Consider the following 24,058-nt stretch of genomic DNA (forward strand, 5'->3'; position numbering starts at 1 on the left):
CTGCTCCTCAGATCCTGCCTGACCTGCTGTGCTTTTCCAGTGCCACACTTTTCGAATATAAATTGAGAAGGACAAGGAAGGAAATTTATAGTGATCACAATCAAATAGAATGTTATTTTTGATTTTAATTTTAATCACTTATTTTGAACACATGAATGCACTGTTATCCAAAGTATACAAATCAGCAATCAAAACAATCTTAACTGTATCTAAGATTCTGTTTAACAACTTGGATGGTCAGATTTCAACATAAAGACTGGTTTTGTATGTTCTCCTAAGACTATGTTTCTGCATTCTGATTAACTCCAAACCGAGCTTCTGATCTTATGTCTCTTCCGTCATAAAGACAGGATATTTTTGCCTTCACTTCCTATCTCAGGCTATTTTCCATTGAAGCTTTTATACATGCCAATGCCACTTCAAAACCTTATTACTCCAATGTCTTCCTGATATATTTCCTAAGCTCTGATTTCCTGCTGGAACATACTGCTGGAACATATCCTGCAATCTGAGCACTGACTCAACTGCCTTGTTCTTAATTACTTACATTAATTCCCAATCTCCAAATGCACAAATTTAAAATAATTTTCTTGTATTCATGTCTTTATTATTTGCTATCATTGTGAACTCCTCTAGCCTTTCACATTCCCCATTACCCTTCATTCTGCCAAATACTCCATTCCTCTGACTCCAGTCTTGTGGATTGCTCCTTTTTTTTATCCCATTATGAGTTGTAATTCTTCCAGTCATTTACAGCCTACTCTCCAGAATTTCCTCCACCTTTTCACCCTTAAAATGCTCATTGAATGTTGTTATTGTGTTGCGTTTTTACTCATGGCATCCCAGCTACAAAATTTAAAGTACACTAATTTATTGCTAATGTTTCTGCAATGGCTTACCAACATTTTTAATTTATAACAATATATATAGGTGTTATCTCCAAATGTACTGTCATCCATTTAACAATATGGTGGTCAGGTCTAGAATGAAAGCATTTTTCTTTGATGGAACACTGAAAAGCTAGTGTGATGAGCTAATCTACCAACCAACACACACATACACGATTGACATATGCTGAATGCGTCATCTGTATTTTCATGACACATTGTAGCACTGAAGATGCGAACAACAGTTAATTTTACTGATGCATAAATTCCTGGTTATGATGTTTCTTGGATCAATTTCAAATACATTGTACACAGGCAGATACTTAACTAGCTGTGTTGGCACAAAACTGATATTTTTAAGTGGTCACAAATGTAACCAAGAAGAAATATGCTTCCTGAGAAATAATTATCCTCTGAACATTTGGAAGCAAATTGCTGCTCCAAGATTGCTGTTGCTGGATTTTAATGACTCTAAATTTGGTTTAATATTTTTAACAGGGACATTGAATATGCTGTCACATCTATCAACTATGAAGAATTTCAAAACTTGCAAAGGGCACGATATTGGGGTTGTAGTTAATCCTCAGGAGGATCATAACAAAATACAAGACAAAAACAAAATTGTCAAAATGGTAAATGAATTTCAATAAAAACATATGAGAAGTGATAAAAAGGCCATAAAGATCTTGGAAAATAAAAGTCTAAAGGGGGTACTGACGGAAAAGAATCCAGAGACACACGTTCATAATTGCTAAATCAGTAAAGTAGTAACAAGCTAACAATGGGATAAAACTGCAAAAACTGGGGCTCATTTCTTGTAGAACATAATCAAAACGTCACTTAGATAAATTATATGGAACCTTAGGTATACTACTTTCAGAGAACTGTGTTCCGTCTTGCTCTTCATGCTACTCAAAAGGATATAGAAATACTGAAGATACTAAAGACAAGGTGAAAACAGGATTGGGAAGTAATAACTGATCAAGAAAGACTGACAGACTGGGTTATTTTCTCAGGAAAAAAAAGACCTAAAATGGCTTTTAAAACTCTGAGCAGTTTTGATAAGTAGACTAGGACACCATATTTGCCCCTTGGAGGACAGTTCAAAGAAAGGGGTAAATTAAGGCTTTGGACCATAAACCATCGGGCAGAATGGCCTGCCTCGATGATGAATGCTCTAGAGTGCTGCATACAGCAATTCAAAAACTCAACCAGTTAAGACAGCCATTTGAGTAAGGTTCTGGCTGCTGACAAAGTACCCTACACACAACGAGAATTCACTCCTTCAGAAAGGAAGACAGGAAAAATTTAATTCCAGCGTTTCTGAGCCAGAGTTGATTTTATATCCAACTCATTGACATGGAAATGTCTTTCCAAGCATCTTATGCATTTACATCGTCCTCTCGTGGATTCACAAAAAAAAGGACATTTATTTGCGCTTCAAAGAGGCCATATCGCCACATTTTCAAATATGTGAAAACTATAATTTAAATCGTCCAAAAGATAACAGTAAATGTTACTACTACATGCTAAAGACTCACTTCAATTGTATTAAATTGGAAGAGAAATAAAGTTGAGATAAGATCTCATAACAGCGCGAACTTCACGCTTCTTCCCAAAGTTTGATAATACTAAAGTCTAACGTTGCCATGGTTATTGGGTCACTGTGACGGAACTGTTAACGTCTCCATTTCAAAGTGACCATGGCAACTGAATCTTGGAGACCAGGCCGCGAGAAAATGAGAGCCCCTGTGCTTTAGTTCAGAGAGTGGCAAACTTTAGGCTTTAAAAAAATGTACAGTTGTCGTTACTTTTAGATAATGATTCTTCGGCTGCGTTTCCTTCCATCTGAAATAATGCTGATTGTCCTAGGTGTCTTGGTATGTTAAATTGCCAAATGGGCTTGTAGAACATGGCATTGTGCAGTCTCAGAGTGAAAAATCCTGAATATCCACCCTATATTCTCAGTTCTAACAACTCCACCTTCCCAAAGAAGAAATTATAGAAACAATTAGAGGGTACTGTTAACAGTACAGTAACTCAATAGCTAATTCAAACCTAGGATTTTCTTAATTGTGAATTTTCACAATCTGAGAGAATGCATTAAAATGGTATTTTAAACGTTTGGGTATTCTCACCCGATACAACAGCAGTTCAGCATATGGATAAAAATAAAGAAAACGGGCAAAGCCAAAGAAGTAGTGTAATTTATATATTGCATATATAGCTCAAGATGTCTGTATACAAAAGTATTTAGGCAAAATAAAAATTGGTTTATCAGGTGGTGAGTAATCCTAGATCTTTAACTAGATTGTGTAGTCTTTAGCAAATAATATCCTCAGATTGATTCTATTTTTGTCAAGATGTTTTATGGGAGTGTGGTATTTTTGAAAGGAATGCTTCATTTGTCTCATCGCTATCATTATTTGCAGAATGTGTGTTAGTTTCTGTTTGCAATGTGTTATATGAATCAAACATCATAAAGAAAAGATTAGTTGAATACATATTTTCTGGAACAGCTCAAATTCACATTAGTACCAGCAATGTTTACACAACAGGGATGCTGTGTGAAATTGATATGTCGATAGGTACATTTACTAATGTGAAGTAAATGTTTTTTAGATGGGAATTCAATCTGTTTTCAAGTAACATATTTTGCTGTCAAGAACAAATGATTTTTGCCTGAGAAAAAAATCTGTTCTACTGTTAAAGCCAACTCCCAATACTTTACTGCAGACATTTCATATCTGAAATCAGTTCAGTATTTGCATTCTTCCTGAAGTACAGACTTCAATCATCATACTAAATGTTTCATCAAAATAACCTCAGTGAATTTGATCACTACTTTTCCCTCCAAATGTTTTTCATCATTCACAATCTTATTGTAGATGGGTGTAATAGTGACATTACCGATTTTGATTAAAACTTGGCTCATGACTGGTAACAGCTTTCCCACTATCGAAAACTTTCCCACTGGCTATACTTCCTATGTCCTGTCATCTCCAAACTATCATGGTGGTGATTGGTCATCAACCCATCACTAAAAAAAGTTAATTATTCTGACTTTCCAAATGATCACCAAACTGCAATCTTCCTTTTCTTTGCCAAGTTCTGTAAAATGCTATTCCCTATCAAATCTAATACTACTTTTCTTGCTACTGTCTGAATCTCTCAAATCAGTTTTCCACTGCCACAACATTTAAATAAAAATGGAAGCATTAAATTACAAAAAGATATTACTACATTAATTGAATTGGTAAAAGGGTGCTATATGAATATCAAAATCGTCAAGTTCAGAGGCTGATCTAGGCATCTTTTTAAAAACTTATCTTTCTGGATTCATCTCTTATTTGTGTGTAAATGTGTTGTGTTACTATTTCTTCTTACATTTAGTAATTTAAACAATCTCACAAGAAAGCCTGCTAAGGTTGGCTCATTTTAAAACACAAGCTTATTTGCGGCTGGGAGAAACGTATCCACAAGGGAGGGCATTCTTTTTGAACTAAACCTTTTTGCAATGGATTGAGGGGTAGCTGAATAACAAAGGGGTGCCAGTTCACTCCTCCTCAGCCGGGAGCTTAATGGTTTGATATATTCCATCTGAAAATCCAACAATTTGGGAAATTTCACTTAGGACTCATCGTACAAATTGTAAGGTTATCCACTTTAGATCCAATAAGGCTAACTCAGAATACTTTCAAAGTGGTGAAAAGCTAACAGTTGTGTCGGTGCAAAGGAACCTACAAATATGGTCCACATATCTAGATCATTAAAATATAATGGAGAGGTGCAAAAAGAAATGAAAAAGACTAACTCAAACACTAGCATTTTAACAACTAGAATTAGAAATTATTGAACAATTACAAAATATTGCAGTTGCTGTAAATCTGAAGTAAAAACAATCAGTGGAGAGAGAAATAAAATTCATGTTTTGTGTCCAATATGATTCTTCTTTGGAATTGAAGAGAGAGTTGGAAACATGATGAGTTTTCACTTGTACAAAAAGGTGGAGAGGAACAAGTAGAACAGAAGGAAAGCTTTGGGTAGGATTAAATGTGAGGTAGATCAAAGATCACTGTTGGCACAGGACAAAATGCAATGGGAATGTTAAGAGTAGTAAAGAAAAGCCATGTAGAGTAGGTGTTAATGGTAGAATATAGGTCAAGAAAATATGGTGCAAAGCAGTCACCCAGTCTGAGATTAGTCTCCCCAGTGTAGAAGAGGTGGCATTTTGAGCAATAAATATAGTAGATTAACCTGGAAGAAATTTAAGATCTTGGACAGTGAGGAGGAAAGAGGTAAAAGAGCACATGCCACTGTTCTTGCAATTGTTTGTGAAGGTACTGTGAGAGCAAGATGAGGTGTCAGGGGTGGTGGAAGAGCAGACCATGGTGTGCAAAGTGAACAGCCTCTTCCTAATGTTGATTGTGGAGGGTAAAACATGCTTGAACTGGCTGAAATGGTGCAAGGTATTCTTTGAATACAAGGGTTGGTGGGACAGAAGGTAAAAGCAAAGAGAACTCTATCACAGCTCTGGGCAGGACAGAAAGGGCTGAGGGCAGAAGTATGGAAAATGGGTCAGATGTGGTTAAGAGTCATTCCAACCACAGATGATGAGTGGGATGCAGAATCCTTGATTGAGGAATGAGGAAAAAATGTTGGAAGCACTTTTGTGACTTTTGTAATTTTCAGACTTGGGAAATCCATCACAGCAGTATAAAATTAATAATTTGATATCTGGATTCCTTGGGATACATTATAAGGAGAGATCATAGATATTAGGGCTGTATTCCTGGGAATTTAGAAGATTAGGAATGAATTGCTAGATTTGTCAAGTTATTAAAGAGAACTCTCAGGATGGATAGCAAGAAATTATTTCCACTGATTGGGGAATCTAGATCTGGAGCCTTTGAATTAGAGCTAAGCTTTTTAGTTGAAGTCAGAGAACATTTGGAACTCTACAAGTTGTAGTGATTGCTGAGACAATTGCTAATTATAAGTTTGAGATTAATAACTTTATGTTGACCATAAATATTCATAAATAAGGAACAGAGGCGGCTATATGGAGTTAGATCACAGATGATTTATTTGAATGCCAATACAGACTGAAGGATAAATGGCTTATTCTTCTTTCTGTTTCCTATTCAACTCACAAAGATACATTCGTTGCAGGTGACATTTTTGTTTTCATCCTCTTCAATTGCTCTGCATTCAATAGTGTGCTCAACTGTATCATCCTTCTCTAATGTCTCAGCATGACCACACTTACAGGATCTCTTAAGTGTAACATAATCATAACAGTTCTAGCAATTACTTATCTTCCCTCTTTTGACCATTGACTTTGATGACCCCTAAATATATAAACCTCAAATCCTCCATATACTGATCATCTAAAGATATGGCTTCAGCTTCCACACGTACACTGATGACGACTCCCAGCCCTTCCTCATTACTATTTCTCTAGATCTCTTCACTGACTCTCCATAGTCATCAATATCCAAAATGGATGAGCTACAGTTTCATCCAATTAATCTTCGGAAAGGCTGAAGCCATCATCTTTGGCTACCTCTGCAAATTCCATGCCTACACCATCCACTTCTTCAGACCATTTTGTCAGGTTGAACCAGAAGGTTTGCTTCTTCATTATCCTTCTCAATGTGAACTGTGATTTACACACCTACTCTCCCAGCACAAAATCACAACATTTGCCCCATAACATTTCCTGCATTCATCCCTGCTTCAGCCCATATGCTATTGAAACTTTAATGTTTTTTCATCAGCAGTCTTGACTATTCTGATATTTTCTTCAGCCCAGTGTCCATTCTTCATTCACTGTAAACATTAGCTCATTTAGAATTCCTATCTTGCACAAAGTTCCACTCACCCTTCATTCATGGCTTTCTTATTGATATTTGCTACTGGTCATAATATCTCCAACTTAATGTTCTAATTACCATGCTTGAATCTTTTCATGACATTGCTGTACCCTATTTTAAGCCATAAAAACACCCCCAGAAAATTCCATTCCTTTCACCCTGGCCATATGTGCAGTTTTACTTCCTTTGCCCAGCCAATGGTGACTATGCTTTAAGCCATTATGTATTCAAACTCCATCCCTAAACATTTTTTCAACTCCCCATTTCCTTCTGTCCTTCATCCTTCAAAATGTATTTCTTTCATTAAACTTTTGAGTACTTCTCTTAATTTCTCACTTTGTATCTCAGCATCCATTCCAGATACTAGTTCTGAAGCACATTAAAGTGTAGCATTAATCAATATTTTTGCTGAGATGGTTAGTGGTCTGAAAATTCCTGTATATTATGCTAGAATTTTTGAAGTTATGAATTTTGACAAGTCTGTTCCATTTTGCTCTAGCAGACAACCTTAATTAAATAAAAATAGAAAAGGTTACATTATACTCCACCAGCCAGCATCTGAGCAGAGATGGACAGGTCAATAATTCAAGCTGAACCATTCATAAGAACTGAAGAATAAAAGATAAGCCAGCATTTTTAGATAGAATCAGAGCTTGAAGAGAGAAGGGAAAAAAACCAAACAACTGTAGAGAAGGACATAAAGTGGAATGATCATTACACAGTGTTAAAGATCAGCTCAGTTAGGTGTTGAAAAGAAAGAAAAATATGTGAGCTGAAGCAGTGAGAGCCAGACCAAGATCAGTTTGGTAAATTGGGAGAACTTGCAGAAAGCATGCAAATCAAATCTGAAATTATAAAGAAAGAATATGTATTTATATAGACAATTTGATATACTCTTTATTCTATATAATTAAGGTCCAAAACAAGGCAATGAGATAAATTAGTAATCTATTTTGATATTGTTTGCTGAGGGAAAAATGTTAGCAGGGCCACTGGGTGCAGGATCAAAATATGATGTTTGGAGTACCTCGTGTACTCAAAGGACGTTGGGGCAAAGAACTATAGTCTCTAATTTTGTTTTGGATTCCCCACACTTGTGGGTTTTTGTTACTTTGTATTGCCATAGGCTCATGCTATAACTATTCCTTTAACATTGCCAAATTGAAGTTCCCTTGTAACGTGGTGCTATATTGTTCAGACTACAAAATCCTCAGTTGGATTAATGGTCATTCTGAGTTAGCTGATCATATTTCCATTGCTGAGCAAGCATCTGGTTTAACACTAAGGGAGTTCAGAAGGAAAGTTAGCCTCGGACCAATCTAGTGATGGGCTCAGAATTGCAGGAATTCTGAAAAGCAGACACTTAAATCCACATGAAAATTAAATTTAGAAACTGGCTAAGAATCAAATATTCATTCACCAGTTCATTAGTACACTCCTCAAAATAACTTTTGGAATTTTTTTTGGTATATTGTCTGTCATCATCTAATAATTCCCTAAACTCAATCAAGGTTCATGTTATGTGAAAGAAAATTCTTTCAAGTTGTTGTTTTGTACAAAAGGAGACTGGAATGCAGAAGTTGTCAGGAAGAACAAAGATTCTCTTAAGGGTAACGGAGAAACTGAAACAGCCATTCAAAATGGAAATCTGTATGAAGCAATTGTTACAATTCCAGCTGATGGTACTAGTGAACAAGTTAGGACCCAGAATGAAATTTGGCCTGAAAGATCATATTTTCTTTGGTTAATATGGTGATCATTCCCTGAAAGATAGCCACATAGGGCTGCAGAGTTCTTCAAACAATAAAAGTTTATTATACAAAAGACACAAAAAAGTCATCAAGATATAGAACAGTTGGAAAAAGAACCCTTAAAATATCCAGCATTACAAAGTTTCAATCTATTCCCCCAATCACTTTACAGCAATTCAAATCCAGAGAAATTACCTTTCTCTTTCAAATCCTTAAATTCAACATAATTGATTGCCTCCAACTCTTTCCAATGAACTGTGAAATCTTCTTGCATGAATATCCACAAAACTGAGAGTTTAGACTTTCTCAGTTTTCTTAATAACCTGTAGATTTCTAACCAAATACTCCTGCTCTGGATGATACACAAATGAAACTTTTCCACTGAGGTAACTGTGTGCTCCTTGAACTACCCTGTGCTCTTTTCATTTTAGGACATAAATTTCCTTCTGACCATAGTAGGATCTTCTCCATAACTGAAGTTATCTCTCTTTTTCATGGACTCCTACTCTTCCTGTCGAATTTTATGTGACTGAGATCTAGGCACAACACAGTCCAGAAATAATCCTGGATGTTCCTCTTGTAATATTTCAGTTTCTTTCAGTCTTACTAGTTCTTCCACCATTCTCAATGTGGCCAAAGCATTTCACAAGATATAAACAATTCCTTTTATAGGAATTTGTTGTATGGTTCCAACTACAATGTCTCCATTTACTAAGTCGTTCTTTAATCCAACAATATATAATGGCACTAATTGTACTCTCCATGTATACTTCCAATTAATATTTTCTCTTTCATTAACCCTTTTGGAAGACAAATAGTATCATCAGCTGACATCAGTGGCTTGTTCCAGTGTCTCTCAATATGTCTATTGGTTTACCTCTTTGATTTGAAGCATATAAAAAACCCACCTTTTTTCTGAGATAAAATCTTCAGAATCTCTAGTTACCTGATTCTCATTATTAATATTTAAAAGATAACTTTAATGATTGTTCACAATTGTCTCTTCTTTTTAAGAAAACATGTTCTATCTGTACTATCATTACAGTTTTAGTACTTCCTTCCTTCCTGATGCCCCCTGTTTTGAGGGTTACTTAGCCATCCCTATTAATGCAATGAATCTTCAATTTAATTTTCAGCAATTGGCTTTGATTTGTCTCTATCTCTGGGGTGGGGAGTCAAGAACTAGAGGGCATAGATTTAGAGTGAGAGGGGAAAGATATAAAAGAGACCTAAGGGGCAACTTTTTCACGCAGAGGCTGGTACGTGTATGGAATGAGCTGCCAGAGGATGTGGTGGAGGCTAGTACAATTGCAACATTTAAAAGGCATCTGGATGGGTATATGAATAGGAAGGATTTGGAGGGTTATGGGTTGGGTACTGGCAGGTGGGACTAGATTGAGTTGGGATATCTGGTTGGCATGGACAGGTTGGACCGAAGGGTCTGTTTCCGTGCTGTACATCTCTGTGACTGTATAACTCTATCTTAAGTTTCCTGTTTTCTAATTTTAATTCATGGGGAAGTAATGGCCTAATTGTATTACTACTGGACTATTAATCTGGGGATTTGGTTCAAATTCCACCGTGACCTCGTCAGCAATGCCCTCATCCCGTCAATGAATTTTTTAAAATAACCATACAGTCTGTTCTGCTATAATGCAAGTTTCTTCAGTGTGAACTGCCTATAGCACGATTTCAGAATTTAGACTATTATCAGTAGAACATGAACTTTCCTCACCTGTGTTGGCTATAATGTGATCCAGTCCCATTAAATGGCACTGCTATTACGTGATTTTCTTATAGCATGGGAATGGAACTATCACATTATATCAGAACAGACTGTCTTCAGCATTTCTTCCTTACAGATCCTGCTTTTATTTTAACTTTCAATTTTATCTGCTAACTCTTTCAGTCCAATGTTACTCAAAAATTTAATGACTTGGAGGTGGCGGTGTTGGACTGGGGTGGACAAAGTTAAAAATCACACAACACCAGATTATAATCCAACAGGTTTATTTAGAAGCACTAGATTTCAGAGCACCACTCCTTCATTGGGTGGTTGATAACCATCTGATGAAGGCGCAGCCCTCTGAAAGTTAGTACTTCCAAATAAATCTGTTATAGTATAACCTGGTTTTGTATGATTTTTAACTTTGTCAAAGATTTCAAATAGTTCACTGGTATGTCTTCTATTACCAGAAACCTCTTAGCAACATTCGTAGCCATCTTGACAATCTAATCCATGCAATAAACTTCCCATCCTCCCTTTACCTTTCTCAATCTGTCTGTCTTCTTTCCTCTCAGCTGAAAGAAAATAATCCATGCAGCTTTGTCCTCCAAAAATCATCGCCACCACTATTACTCCACCAGGAAACATTTTGCATTGAAATGAAAGTTGGCAGTTTTTTCCAGAGAGACTTAAATGCAATTTGGTAAAAAGGTAACCGATTTATAAAAAATGATATGAAAGAAAACTTTGTGGGAACAACATGACCTCTATCAAACACCTACCCTATCACCAGCATGGCCCTCTCTACCATCCACCTCTCATTGCTTTCTCCCATGGTGTGACTCTCATCTCTCTCCCTTCCTCCCCAAGCCAGATTCTGCCTGAGACCCTGAATTCATTACAAACCCATAATTCGCCTTGAGATCATAGAATCCCTTCTGTGTGGAAGTAGGCCAATCAGCCTATCATGTCCACTCTGACCCTCTGAAGAGCATCCCACCCAGATCCACTATCCCCCCCACCTTATCCCTGCATTTCCCTATGGCTAATTCATCTAGTCTGCACATCTCTGGACACTACAGGCAATTTAGCTTGGCCAATCCACCTAATCCTTGGACTTTGGGAGGAAACCAGACCACCCAGAGGAAGCACAAGCAGACATGAGGAGAACGTGCAAACTCCATGTAGACAGCCACCTGAGGGTGGAATAGAACCCAGATCCCTGGTGCTGTGAGATAGCAGTGCTGACCACTGAGTCACCGTGGCGATGGTCAGCTGCCACTCGAATTGCAAAAGTCCATTAAATGAAAGGATTCCACAGTGCTGTCAGGGATAGAGTTCCAGGATTTTGACCCAGCAGCAATAAAAAAAAGCAAAATATTTCCAAATCATATACCAGTTCAATGAAGAGTGCAGAAGGCTATATCAGGAGTAACATCAGATATGTCTAAAAATAAGTTACAAAACCAGGTCTACCTGTTTGCCAGTTAGCATAAATAACAATTGATAGACAGGGCTAAATGATTGTATAGCCAATAGATCTATGGTAGATGAGTTTGAGGGGAACTTACAGGTGGTTTACCCAGCTGTCTGCAATCTTGATCTTATAAGTTGTAGAGGTTGTGATTTTGAAAGATTTTGTCAAAAGAGATTTGGCAAGTTGCTTTAGTGCATTACGTAGATTGTACACACCACTGTCACTGTGCATTAGTGATAGAGGAAGTTAATATTTAAGGTGGTAGATGGGGTGGCAATCAAAAGGGTTGCTTTTTCATGGATGGTGTCACGCTTCTTAAATGTTGTTGATTCTCCATTCAATCAGACAAGTGGAGAATATTCTATCACATTCCTGACTTGCGCTTGTAAAAGGCTTTGGGGAAAGACCATAATTAGTGACCATAATTCAGTTACATTTGGTTTAGCGATGGAAAGAGATAGGTACGTGCCACAGGTCAAGAGTTATCGATGGGGCAAAGGCAATTATAATGCGATTAGGCAAGAATTAGGATGCATGGAATGGGGTTGCAAAATGCGGGGGATGCAGACAATGGAAATGTGGAGCTGGTTTAAGGAACAGATATTGTGTGTCCTTGATAGGTATGTCCCTGTCAGCCAGGGAGGAAGTGATAGGGTAAGGGAACCGTGGTTTACAACAGAAATTGCATCTCTTGTTACGAAGAAGAAGGAGGATCAGATGAGGCGATGGAGAGTTACAGATCAGCTAGGAAGGATTTAAAGAGAGAGTTAAGAAGAGCCAAGAGAGGATATGATCAGTCTTTAGCAAATAGAATAAAGGAGAACCCTAAAGCTTTCTATAGGTATGTAAGGAATAAAAGGATGATTAGGTTAAGAATAGGGCAAATCAAAGACAGAAGTGGGAAGTTGAGCGTGGACCCTATGGAGATCGGAGAGGTGCTAAACGAACATTTCTCATTGGTTTTCACTCAGGAAAAGGAAAATATTGTTGAGGAGAAGAATGAGGTATGAGATATTAGACTAGAAAGGATTGAGGTTAGTTACAAACAGGTGTTACCAATTCTAGAAGAAATGAAAGTAGACAAGTCCCCTGGGCCGGATGGGATTTATCCAAGGATTCTCTGGGAAGCTAGGGAGGAGATAGCTGAGCCTTTGGCTTTGATATTTGAGTCATCATTGTCTACAGGTTTGGTACCAGAGGACTGGAGGATTGCAAATGTTGTGCCCTTGTTCAAGAAAGGCAGTAGAGATGATGCAGGTAATTATAGACCAGTGAGCCTTACTTCTGTTGTAGGAAAGGATTATAAGAGATAAGATTTATAATCTTCTAGCAAGCAACAATTTGATTTCAGATAGTCAACATAGTTTCGTCAAGGGCAGGTCGTGTCTCACAAACCTCATTGAGATTTTTGAGAAGGTGACCAAGCATGTAGATGAGGGTAGGACAGTTGACGTGGTGTACATGGACTTCAGTAAAGCCTTTGATAAGGTTCCACATGGTAGGCTGTTGGAGAAAATGCAGAGGCATGGAATTGGGGGTGATTTAGCAGTTTGGATTAGAAACTGGCTTTCTGAAAGAAAGCAGCAAGTGGTGGTTGATGGAAAATATTCAGCCTGGAGTCCATTTACTAGTGGTGTGCCACAAGGATCTGTTTTGGGACCGCTGCTGTTTGTCATTTTTATAAATGACTTAGACGCAGGCATAGGTGGATGGATTAGTAAATTTGCAGATGACACTAAAGTCAGTGGAGTAGTGGACAATGTGGAAGAATGTTACAGGTTGCAGGGGGACTTGGATAAACTGCAGAATTGGGCTGAGAGATGGTAAATGGTGTTCAATGCAGCTAAATGTGAGAGGATGCACTTTGGGAAGAATAACAGGAAGGCAGAGTACTGGGTCAATGGAAAGATTCTTGGTAGTGTGGATGTGCAGAGGGATCTGGAGTCCATGTACATAGATCCCTGAAAGTTGCCACCCAGGGTTGTAGTGCTGTTAAGGCGGCATACGGTTTGTTAGGTTTCATTCGTAGAGGGATTGAGTTCCGCAATATCATGCTGCAACTATACAAAATGCTGGTGTGGCCACACTTGGAATATTGTGTACAGTTCTTGTCCCCATATTTCAGGAAGGATGTGGAAGCATTGGAAAAGGTGCAGAGGAGATTTACCAGGATGTTGCCTGGTCTGGAGGGAAGGTCTTATGAGGAAAGGCTGAGAGACTTGAACCTGTTCTCATTGGCAAGATGAAGGTTAAGAGGGGATTTGATAGAGACATACAAGATGATCAGAGGATTAGGTAGGGTAGACAGTGAAAGTCTTTTTCCTAGGATGATGACGTCAGCTTGTACGAGGGAGCATAACTACAAATTGAGGGGTGATAGATTTAAGGCAGATGTCAAAGGCAGGTTCTTTACGTAGAGAGTGGTAAGGGCATGGAATGCGTGTGTGGCTACTAAGGATAGCTGGTCGTGTCGTTTTGTGGCTAATTGGTGTTCATGGATGCGGATCGTTAGCTGTCTTCCTGTTTGTCCTATGTAGTGTTTTGTGCAGTCCTTGCATGGGATTTTGTACAGACAGGCAAATGACAAGCAACATGAGTTCGACTGGGACAACACTATTATCATAGGACAAGCCAAATAGAGAACAGCCAGGGAATTCCTAGAGGCATGGCACTCATCCACAGATTCAATCAATAAGCACATCGACCTGGACCCAATATACCGACCACTGCAACGGACAGCTGGAACTGACAACCGGAAGCGGCAGAGACAAACTACTATAAATGCCGGAGGAAACATCACAGAAGCGCTTCACAGGAGCCTACCAAGCACTAAGGATGTCACCTAGACAGGGGACGAAATGTCTGCAATACAAATTCCCAGATCGGCAAACAGAACCACAACAACGAGCACCTGAGCTACAAATCTTCTCACAAATTTTGTATTGTGAAGTCTCCTCCTCCAGCGAGTTGTTCAATTGCTCACCACTATTCACAACTGGATGTGGCAGGTCTGCAGAGCTTAGATCTGATCCATTGGCTATAGAATAATTTAGCCCTGTCTATTAATTGTTGTTTATGCTATTAGGCAAACAGTAGACCTGGTTTTGTAACTTCACCCTATTTTTAAACATATCTGATGTTACTTCTGGTATAGCCTTCTGCACCCTTCATTGAACTGGGATTGATCCTTTCGCTTGATGGACTTGGTAGAGTGGAGGATACAGTTCTGCTGCTGCTTCTGATGTCCCAAAACACCTCTTGAATACCCAGCCTTGAACTGCTAGATCTGTTCAAGGTTTATCCCATTTAGCACAGTATTAGTACTACACAGCATATTGGAGGGTATTCTCAATGTGAAGACAGGGCTTTGTTTCCACAAGGTCTGTGTGGTGATCACATCTACCAATACTGTCATGGACAGAGACATCTGCAGCAGGCAGATTGGTGAAGATGAAGTCAAGTATATTTTTTCCTCTTGTTGGTTCACACACCACCTGCTGCAAACCCAGTCTGGCAGCGATGTCCTTTTGGACTCAACGAGCTTGGTTAGTGGTGGTGCATTCGAGCCATTCTGGTAATGAACATTGAAGTCTTCCAGATTCCCTTCAATTCCCTTACCAGCCTCTAAGTGTTTTTTCCAAGTGGTGTTCAACATGGAGAAGCACTGCTTCATCCACCAGAAGGGGCTGTACCTGGTAATCAGCAGGAGAGTTATGAAAAGTTTTGGAAGAAGGTGGAAAAGGGAAGTAATCAGATCAAACATGACCTTGTTGAATGGTGGAGGAGGCTTAAGGGGCTAAATGGCCTACTTCTGCTTTTAATTCAAATGTTAATATGTAGATATGTTAGTATACACTGTTGAATCACAGCACTGCAGCAGGGAAAGGGAGATGACTTAAAATTCATACACATAGATTTTGCTTTTATTGATTAGCAAGGGTTGACATTGGGCAGTTGCATCAACAGTTTTCTTCTAACAATGATTGATAAGCATTTTTAACTAGACACACTCGTCTTTATAATCTCTTTCTATGACTGAATGATTTGAACAGACTGGGATATATTTGTAATCTCTCAAACATGCCCAATGTTAAACAAAATTTAGATAACATTAATATATAATTTAATTCCAAGTAATTGTTAATGTCAGCACTTTTGAAATCTTTCCCATCTTTAAAAAGAATTCTAGTCTTCAAAATTTCAAGTTTATTATTATTCTCGTCCATACAAGTTAGTTTGAATTTGAATAGCCAAGAGTTACAACTCCACTTTGAGTGTTCTTCATGTCTATCTGTGAAACATTTTGAAGCATTCTATATTTAAAAGAGGTTATATGAATGCAAGGTATTGTTGTTCATTCCCTTTGAAGACAATAACTTACATTTATATAACAGATTAGAGGGAGTGAATGTACTAAGATGCTTCACATTCCATTAACAAACAATCTTTTACACTGAATCATACAAGGAGTTGTAAGGACAGATGGCCAAAGCTTGGTCATAGAGATAGACTTTCAGGATCTTTGCTTTTCATTCTTTGCTGTAATGTGATCATAACTGGCAAGGACAGCATCTATTGCCAATACCTAATTATCTTGCATGGTTGTTAATCTATTTTATCAGATAGATAAGATCAAACGTTTTGGCATGCGTCTGGAGTCCCATGCAGGCCAGCCAAAGTAAGGATTGCAGATGCCCTTCCTAAAGGACATCAATTGGGTTGATGGGCTGAGGTGTGGCAGATGAACTTTAATTTGAGAATTGTGAGTTATTGCATTTTGGTAAAACAAACAAGGGCAGGACTTATACAATTAAGTAGTATTGTAGAACAGAGAGACCTCGAGATTTAGGTACACAATTCTTTGAATTTTGCATCAGAGGTTGACAAGATGGTTAAAGAGGTGTTTAGAATGCTTGCCTTCATTGCTCAGACCTTTGAGTCTAAGAGTAGGGACTTCATGTTGAGGTTGTACAGGACATTGCTGAGGCCGCTTCTGAAGCACTGTGTGCAGTTCTGGTCACCCTGTTATGGAAAAGATATTATTAAACTGCAGATGATTCAGTAAAGTTTTACCAGAATGTTGCGGGGAATAGAGGATTTGAGTTATACAAGTAGGCTGGGACTTTGGAGGGCGAGGAGGTCACCTAATGGAGGTTTATAAAATCGTGAGGGGCATAGAAAAAGTGAATAGCAAAGGTCTTTTCACCAGGGTGGGGAGTTCAAAACTGGGGGGCATATTTTTAAAGTGAGAAGAAAAAGGTCTAAAAAGGACATGAGGGGCACCTTTTTTTTGTAAATATTTTTATTAAGAAAAAAGATTTTAATTTTTTTTACAAAATTACAAAATAGTGTAACAATTTTATAATATAATGACAATAACAGAAAACAAACTAATACTCTACTCCACCAACCACTGAGGAAAGAGAGAAAAAAAAACTACAATTCAATAAATAACAGAAATAAAATTAAACCAAGTTATACCAAGGTAACCCAAAAGTAATATTCAGTTAAATTACTACACTCAGTGCAATCCCACTGAAGCTCCACACCACTGGGAGCTTTAGTAAACAAATCCATATTTGTTCAGGTTTCTTCACCCCAGTGGACCCCGGACCGCCAGACATAGTTCTCATGATGATACAAAGGCCCTAACCAATATAGCCGATAAGTCTGCATCTATATAATTCAGAAAGGGTCATCATATTCTATAAAACAGCTCCGTTTTCTGGTGCACCATACTCGTAAGGAAGTCCAGGGGGATCTGCACCATAACAATCTACGCTAGCCTGAAAGTCCCGGGGGATTCTCTGATACCTAGCTCATTAGAATGTTATTCCTCGCACAGAATGAAAGAATATTATTACAATTTCTTCCCATGCACATCCAAAGAGGGGAGATTTGGAAGACCTAAGAGCAGGGACACTGGATCCAAATTAATCTCAGTTCCCAAAACCTCTTCCAAAGCACTCGCTATGGCCTCCCAATACCTATGAAGCTTGTGGCATGACCAAAAACATTGAGTAAAAGTGCCAACATCTGTTTTACATTTGGGGCACACTGGGGACACTCCTGTCTTAAATTTCGCAAGCCGCTCCAGTGCCAGATGAGCCCTGTGGATTACCTTCAGTTGCATAGCCTGCATCCTGTTACAGATCAAAATCTTCCTTACGTTCTCCCAAATATCCTCCCACACCTCTGATGGGAGTTCCACCCCCAGTTCCCGAGTCCAGGTTCTGCATAGCCATTCAATGTCCTTCAAAACATTACTTCTTAACAAGTGATAAAGGGTACTGACCAAGAGAGCGCCCATAGACTGGAGTACTCTCCTCTCCATATCCGACTTAGAGGGACTAACCATCAATGTAGTCTTTTTTGTATAAAGTCCCTAACCTGAAAGTAATACAAGAGGTCCTTCCTAGTTAGCTCATATTTCAGGCTCAGCTGCTCGAAAAACATCATGACCTCCCAGTCAAATAAATCTCCCAAACAGGAGACTCCTCTAGACTCCCAGAACCTAAAACCACAGTCCATCGACCCCAGCCGGAATCCTAACATTCCCACTATGGGAGTGAAAGGGGAAGTTTTTTTGTAAGTTGCCCTCACCATGCCGCATCGTTCTTCATGCTTTAACTGTGTTAAGGACAATCAGGTTTCTGCAATGGTTCATAACAGTCCTCATCTTGTCCATAAACAACAAATTGATGAGGGGGCATTTTGCCTGGGAGGCCTCGATGTCCAACCAAATTGATCGCGGGTCCTGGCAGGCCAAGTCAACCACATAGGATAGTAAGGAACTCAATTGATATTTCTTAAAGTCCGGGAATTCCAAACCTTCCATCTCTTGCGGAAGCTGCAATTTATCCAGCTTAATAAGAGGCCGCCTATGATGTCTGATGAAAGACCGGAGCCAACTGTAAAGCCTCCATAGTGCTTGTCTAGGCAGCATCAAAGGGAGCATTTGCATGGGATTCGCAAGGAAAAACATTCATTTTGACCAGAGGTACTCTACACAACCAAGGTATCGGAAGATCCTCCCAGCGCCAAAGGTCCTGCCTTATTTTCTCTAGCAATTGCAAAACATTAGCTTTATATAATTGATCGAAGACTGGGGTGATAAAAATGACTAATAACGGGAAACCTTCCTGTGACCACCTGAAAGGGAAATGGGTTCGATCCCCAAAATCGGATATTCTAGTAAGATCCCCCCACAGGCATGGCCTCCGACTTCATAAAATTAATTTTAGACCCTGAGAACAAACCAAATAGATTAATCACTTCTTTTAAACGGAGCACAAAAGTCATCAATCAGTTAAAAAGAGAAGAACATCATCTGCATAGAGGGTGATCCTATGCCTGCCTGACCCTACCTCCGGGGCAATTATGTTGGGATCCCTCCGAATAGCCTCCACCAGTGGCTCAATCACCAATGTAAATAATCTTGGTGAGAGAGGACACCCTTGTTGGCTGCCTCTACCAATACAAAAATGATCCAACATGAGAACCTCTGCTTTCGGGTCACTACATAATACTGCCACCCACTTGGCAAAAACCCCTCCAAGACCAAACTGCTCCAGTACATAAAACAGGTACGACCATTCCATCCAGTCAAATGCTTTCTCTGCATCCAGGGAGATTACCAAGCCCAGAATTGACCCTTGCTGGCATGTTTAATATTCTTCTAATATTATTGATAGACCTACGACCCTTGATAAAACCTGTCTGGTTCTCCTTTACAATGAAAGGCAAAACCCTCTTAAACCTTACCGCCACTATTTTTGACAGAATTTTAAAATCCACATTCAGTAACGATATGGGCCTGTACGAAGTGCAATCCTCTGGGGCTTTTCCTTTCTTAAGAATAAGAAAAATATTTGCCTCTCTCAAAGAGGATGGGAGGCAGTCCTGACTGAATGGGTAGTGGTACATATCCAAGAGTGGCCTGGCCAGCATGTCTATGAACTCCTTATAAAACTCACTTTGAATTCCGTCTGGGCCGGAAGGTCGAGGGTTTTAAAAATGGATCCCATCTTCATCAGTCTGTCCTTACACCCTCTGACTAGTACAGCTCAGAGTAAAATTTCCTAAATGCTGCATTAATCTATTTGGCATTGCAAGTAAGAGTACTAGCACTCTCTCTGATGGAAGTGATAGATTGGGGGGCATTTTTCTTTTTGGTCAGGTATGCTAGATATCTTCTCGGTTTATCACCATACTCAAATAATCTCTGTTTTGCAAAAGAGATTTCCCTCTTTGCTGTCAGGGTGAGCACAGCATTCAAATTAGCCCTAAGGACTGTAATCTGCTGCAATTTGGTTACAGACAGTCTGTCAAAGAAGGCTATCTCAGCTGCCTTCAGGTGAGCTCGAGCAAATGCTGCTGCTCTCCCCTATGCTGCTTCTGGGTTGCAGAGTAAGAAATAATCAAGCCCCATGCATTGGCCTTGGCAGTCTCCCAGAGCACCAATGGATTACTGGCCATACCCAAATTAATATCCCAAAAGATTTTAAATTCCCACGAAAAATACTCTACAAACTTGCTATCTTTCAAGAGGAAAGGGTCCATGCGCCATGCCAGGAGTCTATCCCGTTACCACCGGCCTTGACCTCCATGTACACTGCTGCATGATCGGAAATGGCTATATTCCCTTATCCGCAAGACAGGGAAGGTCCAAATTCAAGAAGGTCAATGGGACAAAAAACATGTCAATTCTGGTATATCATTTATGTGAATTAGAGAAAAAGGTGAAATCCTCACCTTCGGGGTGAAGACATCTCCACACTTCCACCAACCCCAGCTCCCTGTTTAGGTCCACCAACTGCCTGGATTGTGGGGACATACCCGCAAGACTCCGAGGCATCCTGTCCACTTTGGGATCAATAAGACAATTAATGTCTCCCCCAATAATTGTACATCGTGCCCCAAGGGCCATCAACCTGGAAAGCGCATCTGTTATAAATTTAAGGGGGTGTGCTGGGGGGCAATATACATTCAAAATCTCATATTCCTCTCCATGCATTAAAGCTTTAAAAATTATAAATCGTCCATATTCATCCTCAATTTGGTCTAACATTTGAAACGGGAGATTCTTCCGGATGGGAATAGCAACTCCTCTACTTTTCAAATTAAAGGATGAGAAAAACACTTGTCTGAACCCTCCCTGCTGCAACTTCGAATGCTCCATATTGGTTAAATGTGTTTCTTGCAGCAAGGCTACATTGACCTTTTTCTAAGGTTTGACAGTACTTTTTTTCTCTTAATTGGTGAATGACTCCCCTTAACATTCCAGGAACACCATTTAGATGAATGGCTAACCATAACAGTCCAAAACAATCCATGACTATCCGGGAGGAAAAACCCCACTCCTTGTGCGCCGAGTGAAAACAATAAATAGTTGGTATAAATTTAAAAATACAACTTCCAAAACTACCAAATCAAAACTTCTAACAGCTACTTCTATAACATACCAACATATAACACAAATGAAAGGAGACTTTCCCCCTTGCCCACAGAGGGCGCTCATATTACCCATTAACCTCCTCCATGGCTCCTTCTGGCTGAAGCCATGCCACCACCCCAGACAACACAAAGTAAGAAAAAATACACACACCTTATAACAAGAAAGTTAAAAGTGGACACTCAACCTGTTCTCTCCATACTATAACCCGAGGTACTCCTGGTAGAATAGAAATATATAACCTCTCCCCACTTCCCCCAACCACACACCCCCACACCCCATACCAAAAGAGAGGAACAAAAGGAAATGACAAGAAAAAAAGGAACAGAAGATGACGGGTGGGGAGAGAGAATGGAGAAGAGAGAGAAGAAGGAAAAAGAAACAATTATGACCCTGACATATATTAAAAAAAACACAACCCAACAACCAGGTAAACCAGGCAAATTACAAAGAAGAACAAAATCAACATTATTGCCCATATTATTCAAGCCAGCCAGTCTATATTAAAGCATCCAAGAAGTCCTTTGTCTTTTCCAATGAGTCAAAATTAAACACGGACTCTCCATGGCTGAAACATAATATTGCCGGATATCTTATGGAATACTGAATATTCAAGTTCCTCAGCCACCTTTTTATCTAATCAGAAGCCTTCCTGTTACAAGTCCTGACCGGAGAAAAATTTTGGAAAAGCATCATTCGTAATCCTTTGTATGTCAGAGCCTGTGGATCCTTTCCCAGTGCTCTAGAGGTTTCTGGCAGTATTTGCTTATCTCTGTAGTGCTGGAGTCACGCTAGGACCAGCCAGGCCCACTGGTCCGATCCTGGCCTGCACACTGCGACCTGGTGGGCTTGCTCGGCCTACACCCGGCCTACTTCGATCTCCAGCTTCAAAAACTGCGGGTGCAATTGGCCCAAGAAGCTGACAAGCTGGCCTTCCTCCTCCCGTTCAGGAAGCCCCACCATATGGATGTACTTTATCAAGGTAGTCGACCTGCTCCTCCAAGGCATGGACCAGACACACCGAGGATTCTACCATGGTTTTGGAAGCCGCAGCCCATTGTTCTACCTCCCCAACATGCTACCCAAGGCGCCGGATCTTCTGGTTCAAGCCTGGCCCAAGTGTCCTCCATCAATGAATCAAACTTCTCTTGGAGTTTCACATACTCCAAGAAGATCAGGCTCTGCTCCATAGGTAAGTCTCCTCGGACAATTGTGGAAGCCAATGCTGGGGCCATGGATGGGTCCATTGTTGCGGGGGTGGGGGGGGGGAAGTGTCCCTGCATGTTGTGATCCTCATGGTCCCTTCCCTTTGGCCATTTCCTAACTAATTTAAACTGAAACTGAACAATTCTAGGGGTCAGTAAATAGCTATTTCTACCACATTGGGTAATAAAGGGAGGATGAGTGCACCACTTTGTCTGGATTCTCGTGCAGAGCTCAGCAGGGCAGATCTACTGGGTCACTGCCATCTTGAATCCCCTCCAGGGGCAACTTTTTAACACAGAGAGTGGTTCGTGTGTAGAATGAACTGCCAGAGGAAGTGGTGGATGCAGGTGCAGTTATAACAATTAAAATATATTTGGATAAGTACATAAATAGGAAAGGTTTGGAAGGATATGGGCCAAATGTAAGCAAGAGGGCCTAGTTTAGGTTGGCAACATGGTTGGCATGGAGTAATTAGACCAGAGGGTCTGTTTCCCTGACTCTATGACATTTGTGAACAATTGATGGTAGTTTCACTAGTTTTCACAAAAATGCAGGCTTTTTTTAAAATCAATGAATAGTAAATGCTAGCCTAGCCGGCAATACCCACAACCTCTGAATGATTTTTTAAAAATGAATTCAAGCTCCACAGTTGCAGTGAGATTTGATCGGTATCCCAAGAGAATTAGAACAGGGCTCTCGACTACTAGTCCATGATGTTACCATTACATCACCTATTCCCTCAAGGGAGAAACTAGGTAAATTGATGCAGAGAATAGGTGTTGGTAGGGTCAGAGCAATTGGATATCCAGAGATTGGGCCTGAACAACTGTATATATAATTTCTGAGATGGGTCACTAGACTCAAAATGTGAACTCTGATTTCTCTCCACAGATGCTGCCAGGCCTGTTGAGCTTTTCCAGCAATTTCTGATTATTTCTGATTTACAGCACTCCCCCACCCCCGCAACAACAGACCCATCCATGGCCGTTGCATTGGCTTCCACAATTGTCCGAGGGGACTTACCTATGGAGCAGAGCCTGATCTGCAGTTCTTTTCGTTTTTTATAATTTTCAATATTGGACCAATTAGAATTCAGGATGTACAGCATTCATTTGCAAAAGTCTTCATAATAGCGGATACAAATAATACCCCAGAAGCAGGGTTAAATCAGGAATTTGAAGGAAGGGAAGTCAGGAAAATCAGAATCGCCAGAGAAATAGAACTGAGTAAATTCTTGGATCTGCAGTCTGACAATTGCATGGCTCCTAATGGATTTCACCATAGCATGTTAAAAGAAGTGGCTCGTGAGATAGTTGATGCATTGGTTTTAATTTTTCCGACTCTATTGACTATCAGACGGCCTAATTAGATTGGAAGATCGTGAATATAACTCATTCATTCAAAAATGCAGACAAAGCAGGAAACTACAGGCTAGTTAACTTAACTTATGGGAAACACATTAGAAGCTATTATTAAAGAAGTTACAGCAGACCGCTTGGATAAGTTTAAGGTAATCAGCAGAGTCAACTTACTTTTGTAAAAGAGAAATCATGTTTGATCAATTTATTGGAGTTCTTTGAGGAGCAAACATGTGCTGTGGATCAAGGGAACTGGTGGATGTACTGTATTTCAATGTCCAGAAGTTATTTGTTAAGGTGCCATGTCAAGGGTCATTGCAGAA

General features: G+C 39.6%; 1 protein-coding gene across 1 annotated transcript in view; it reads right to left on the reverse strand.

The window, feature by feature from the left end:
- Positions 1 to 22,418, reverse strand: part of LOC122562410 (coiled-coil domain-containing protein 63-like) — a 90,626-nt gene extending 68,208 nt beyond the window's left edge. Inside the window, exons 1-2 of the mRNA XM_043715267.2 lie at positions 22,254 to 22,418; positions 6,041 to 6,163 (exon numbers count right to left, since the gene is read on the reverse strand). Coding sequence (XP_043571202.2) covers positions 6,041 to 6,163; positions 22,254 to 22,418 — 288 coding nt within the window. The remainder of the gene's footprint in view (positions 1 to 6,040; positions 6,164 to 22,253) is intronic.
- Between the last annotated feature and the right edge of the window lie 1,640 nt (positions 22,419 to 24,058).

The sequence above is a fragment of the Chiloscyllium plagiosum genome, unplaced genomic scaffold (assembly GCF_037043375.1).
Source record: "Chiloscyllium plagiosum isolate Xiang-an unplaced genomic scaffold, Cpla_swu_hap1 HiC_scaffold_24, whole genome shotgun sequence".
Taxonomy (NCBI): domain Eukaryota; kingdom Metazoa; phylum Chordata; class Chondrichthyes; order Orectolobiformes; family Hemiscylliidae; genus Chiloscyllium; species Chiloscyllium plagiosum.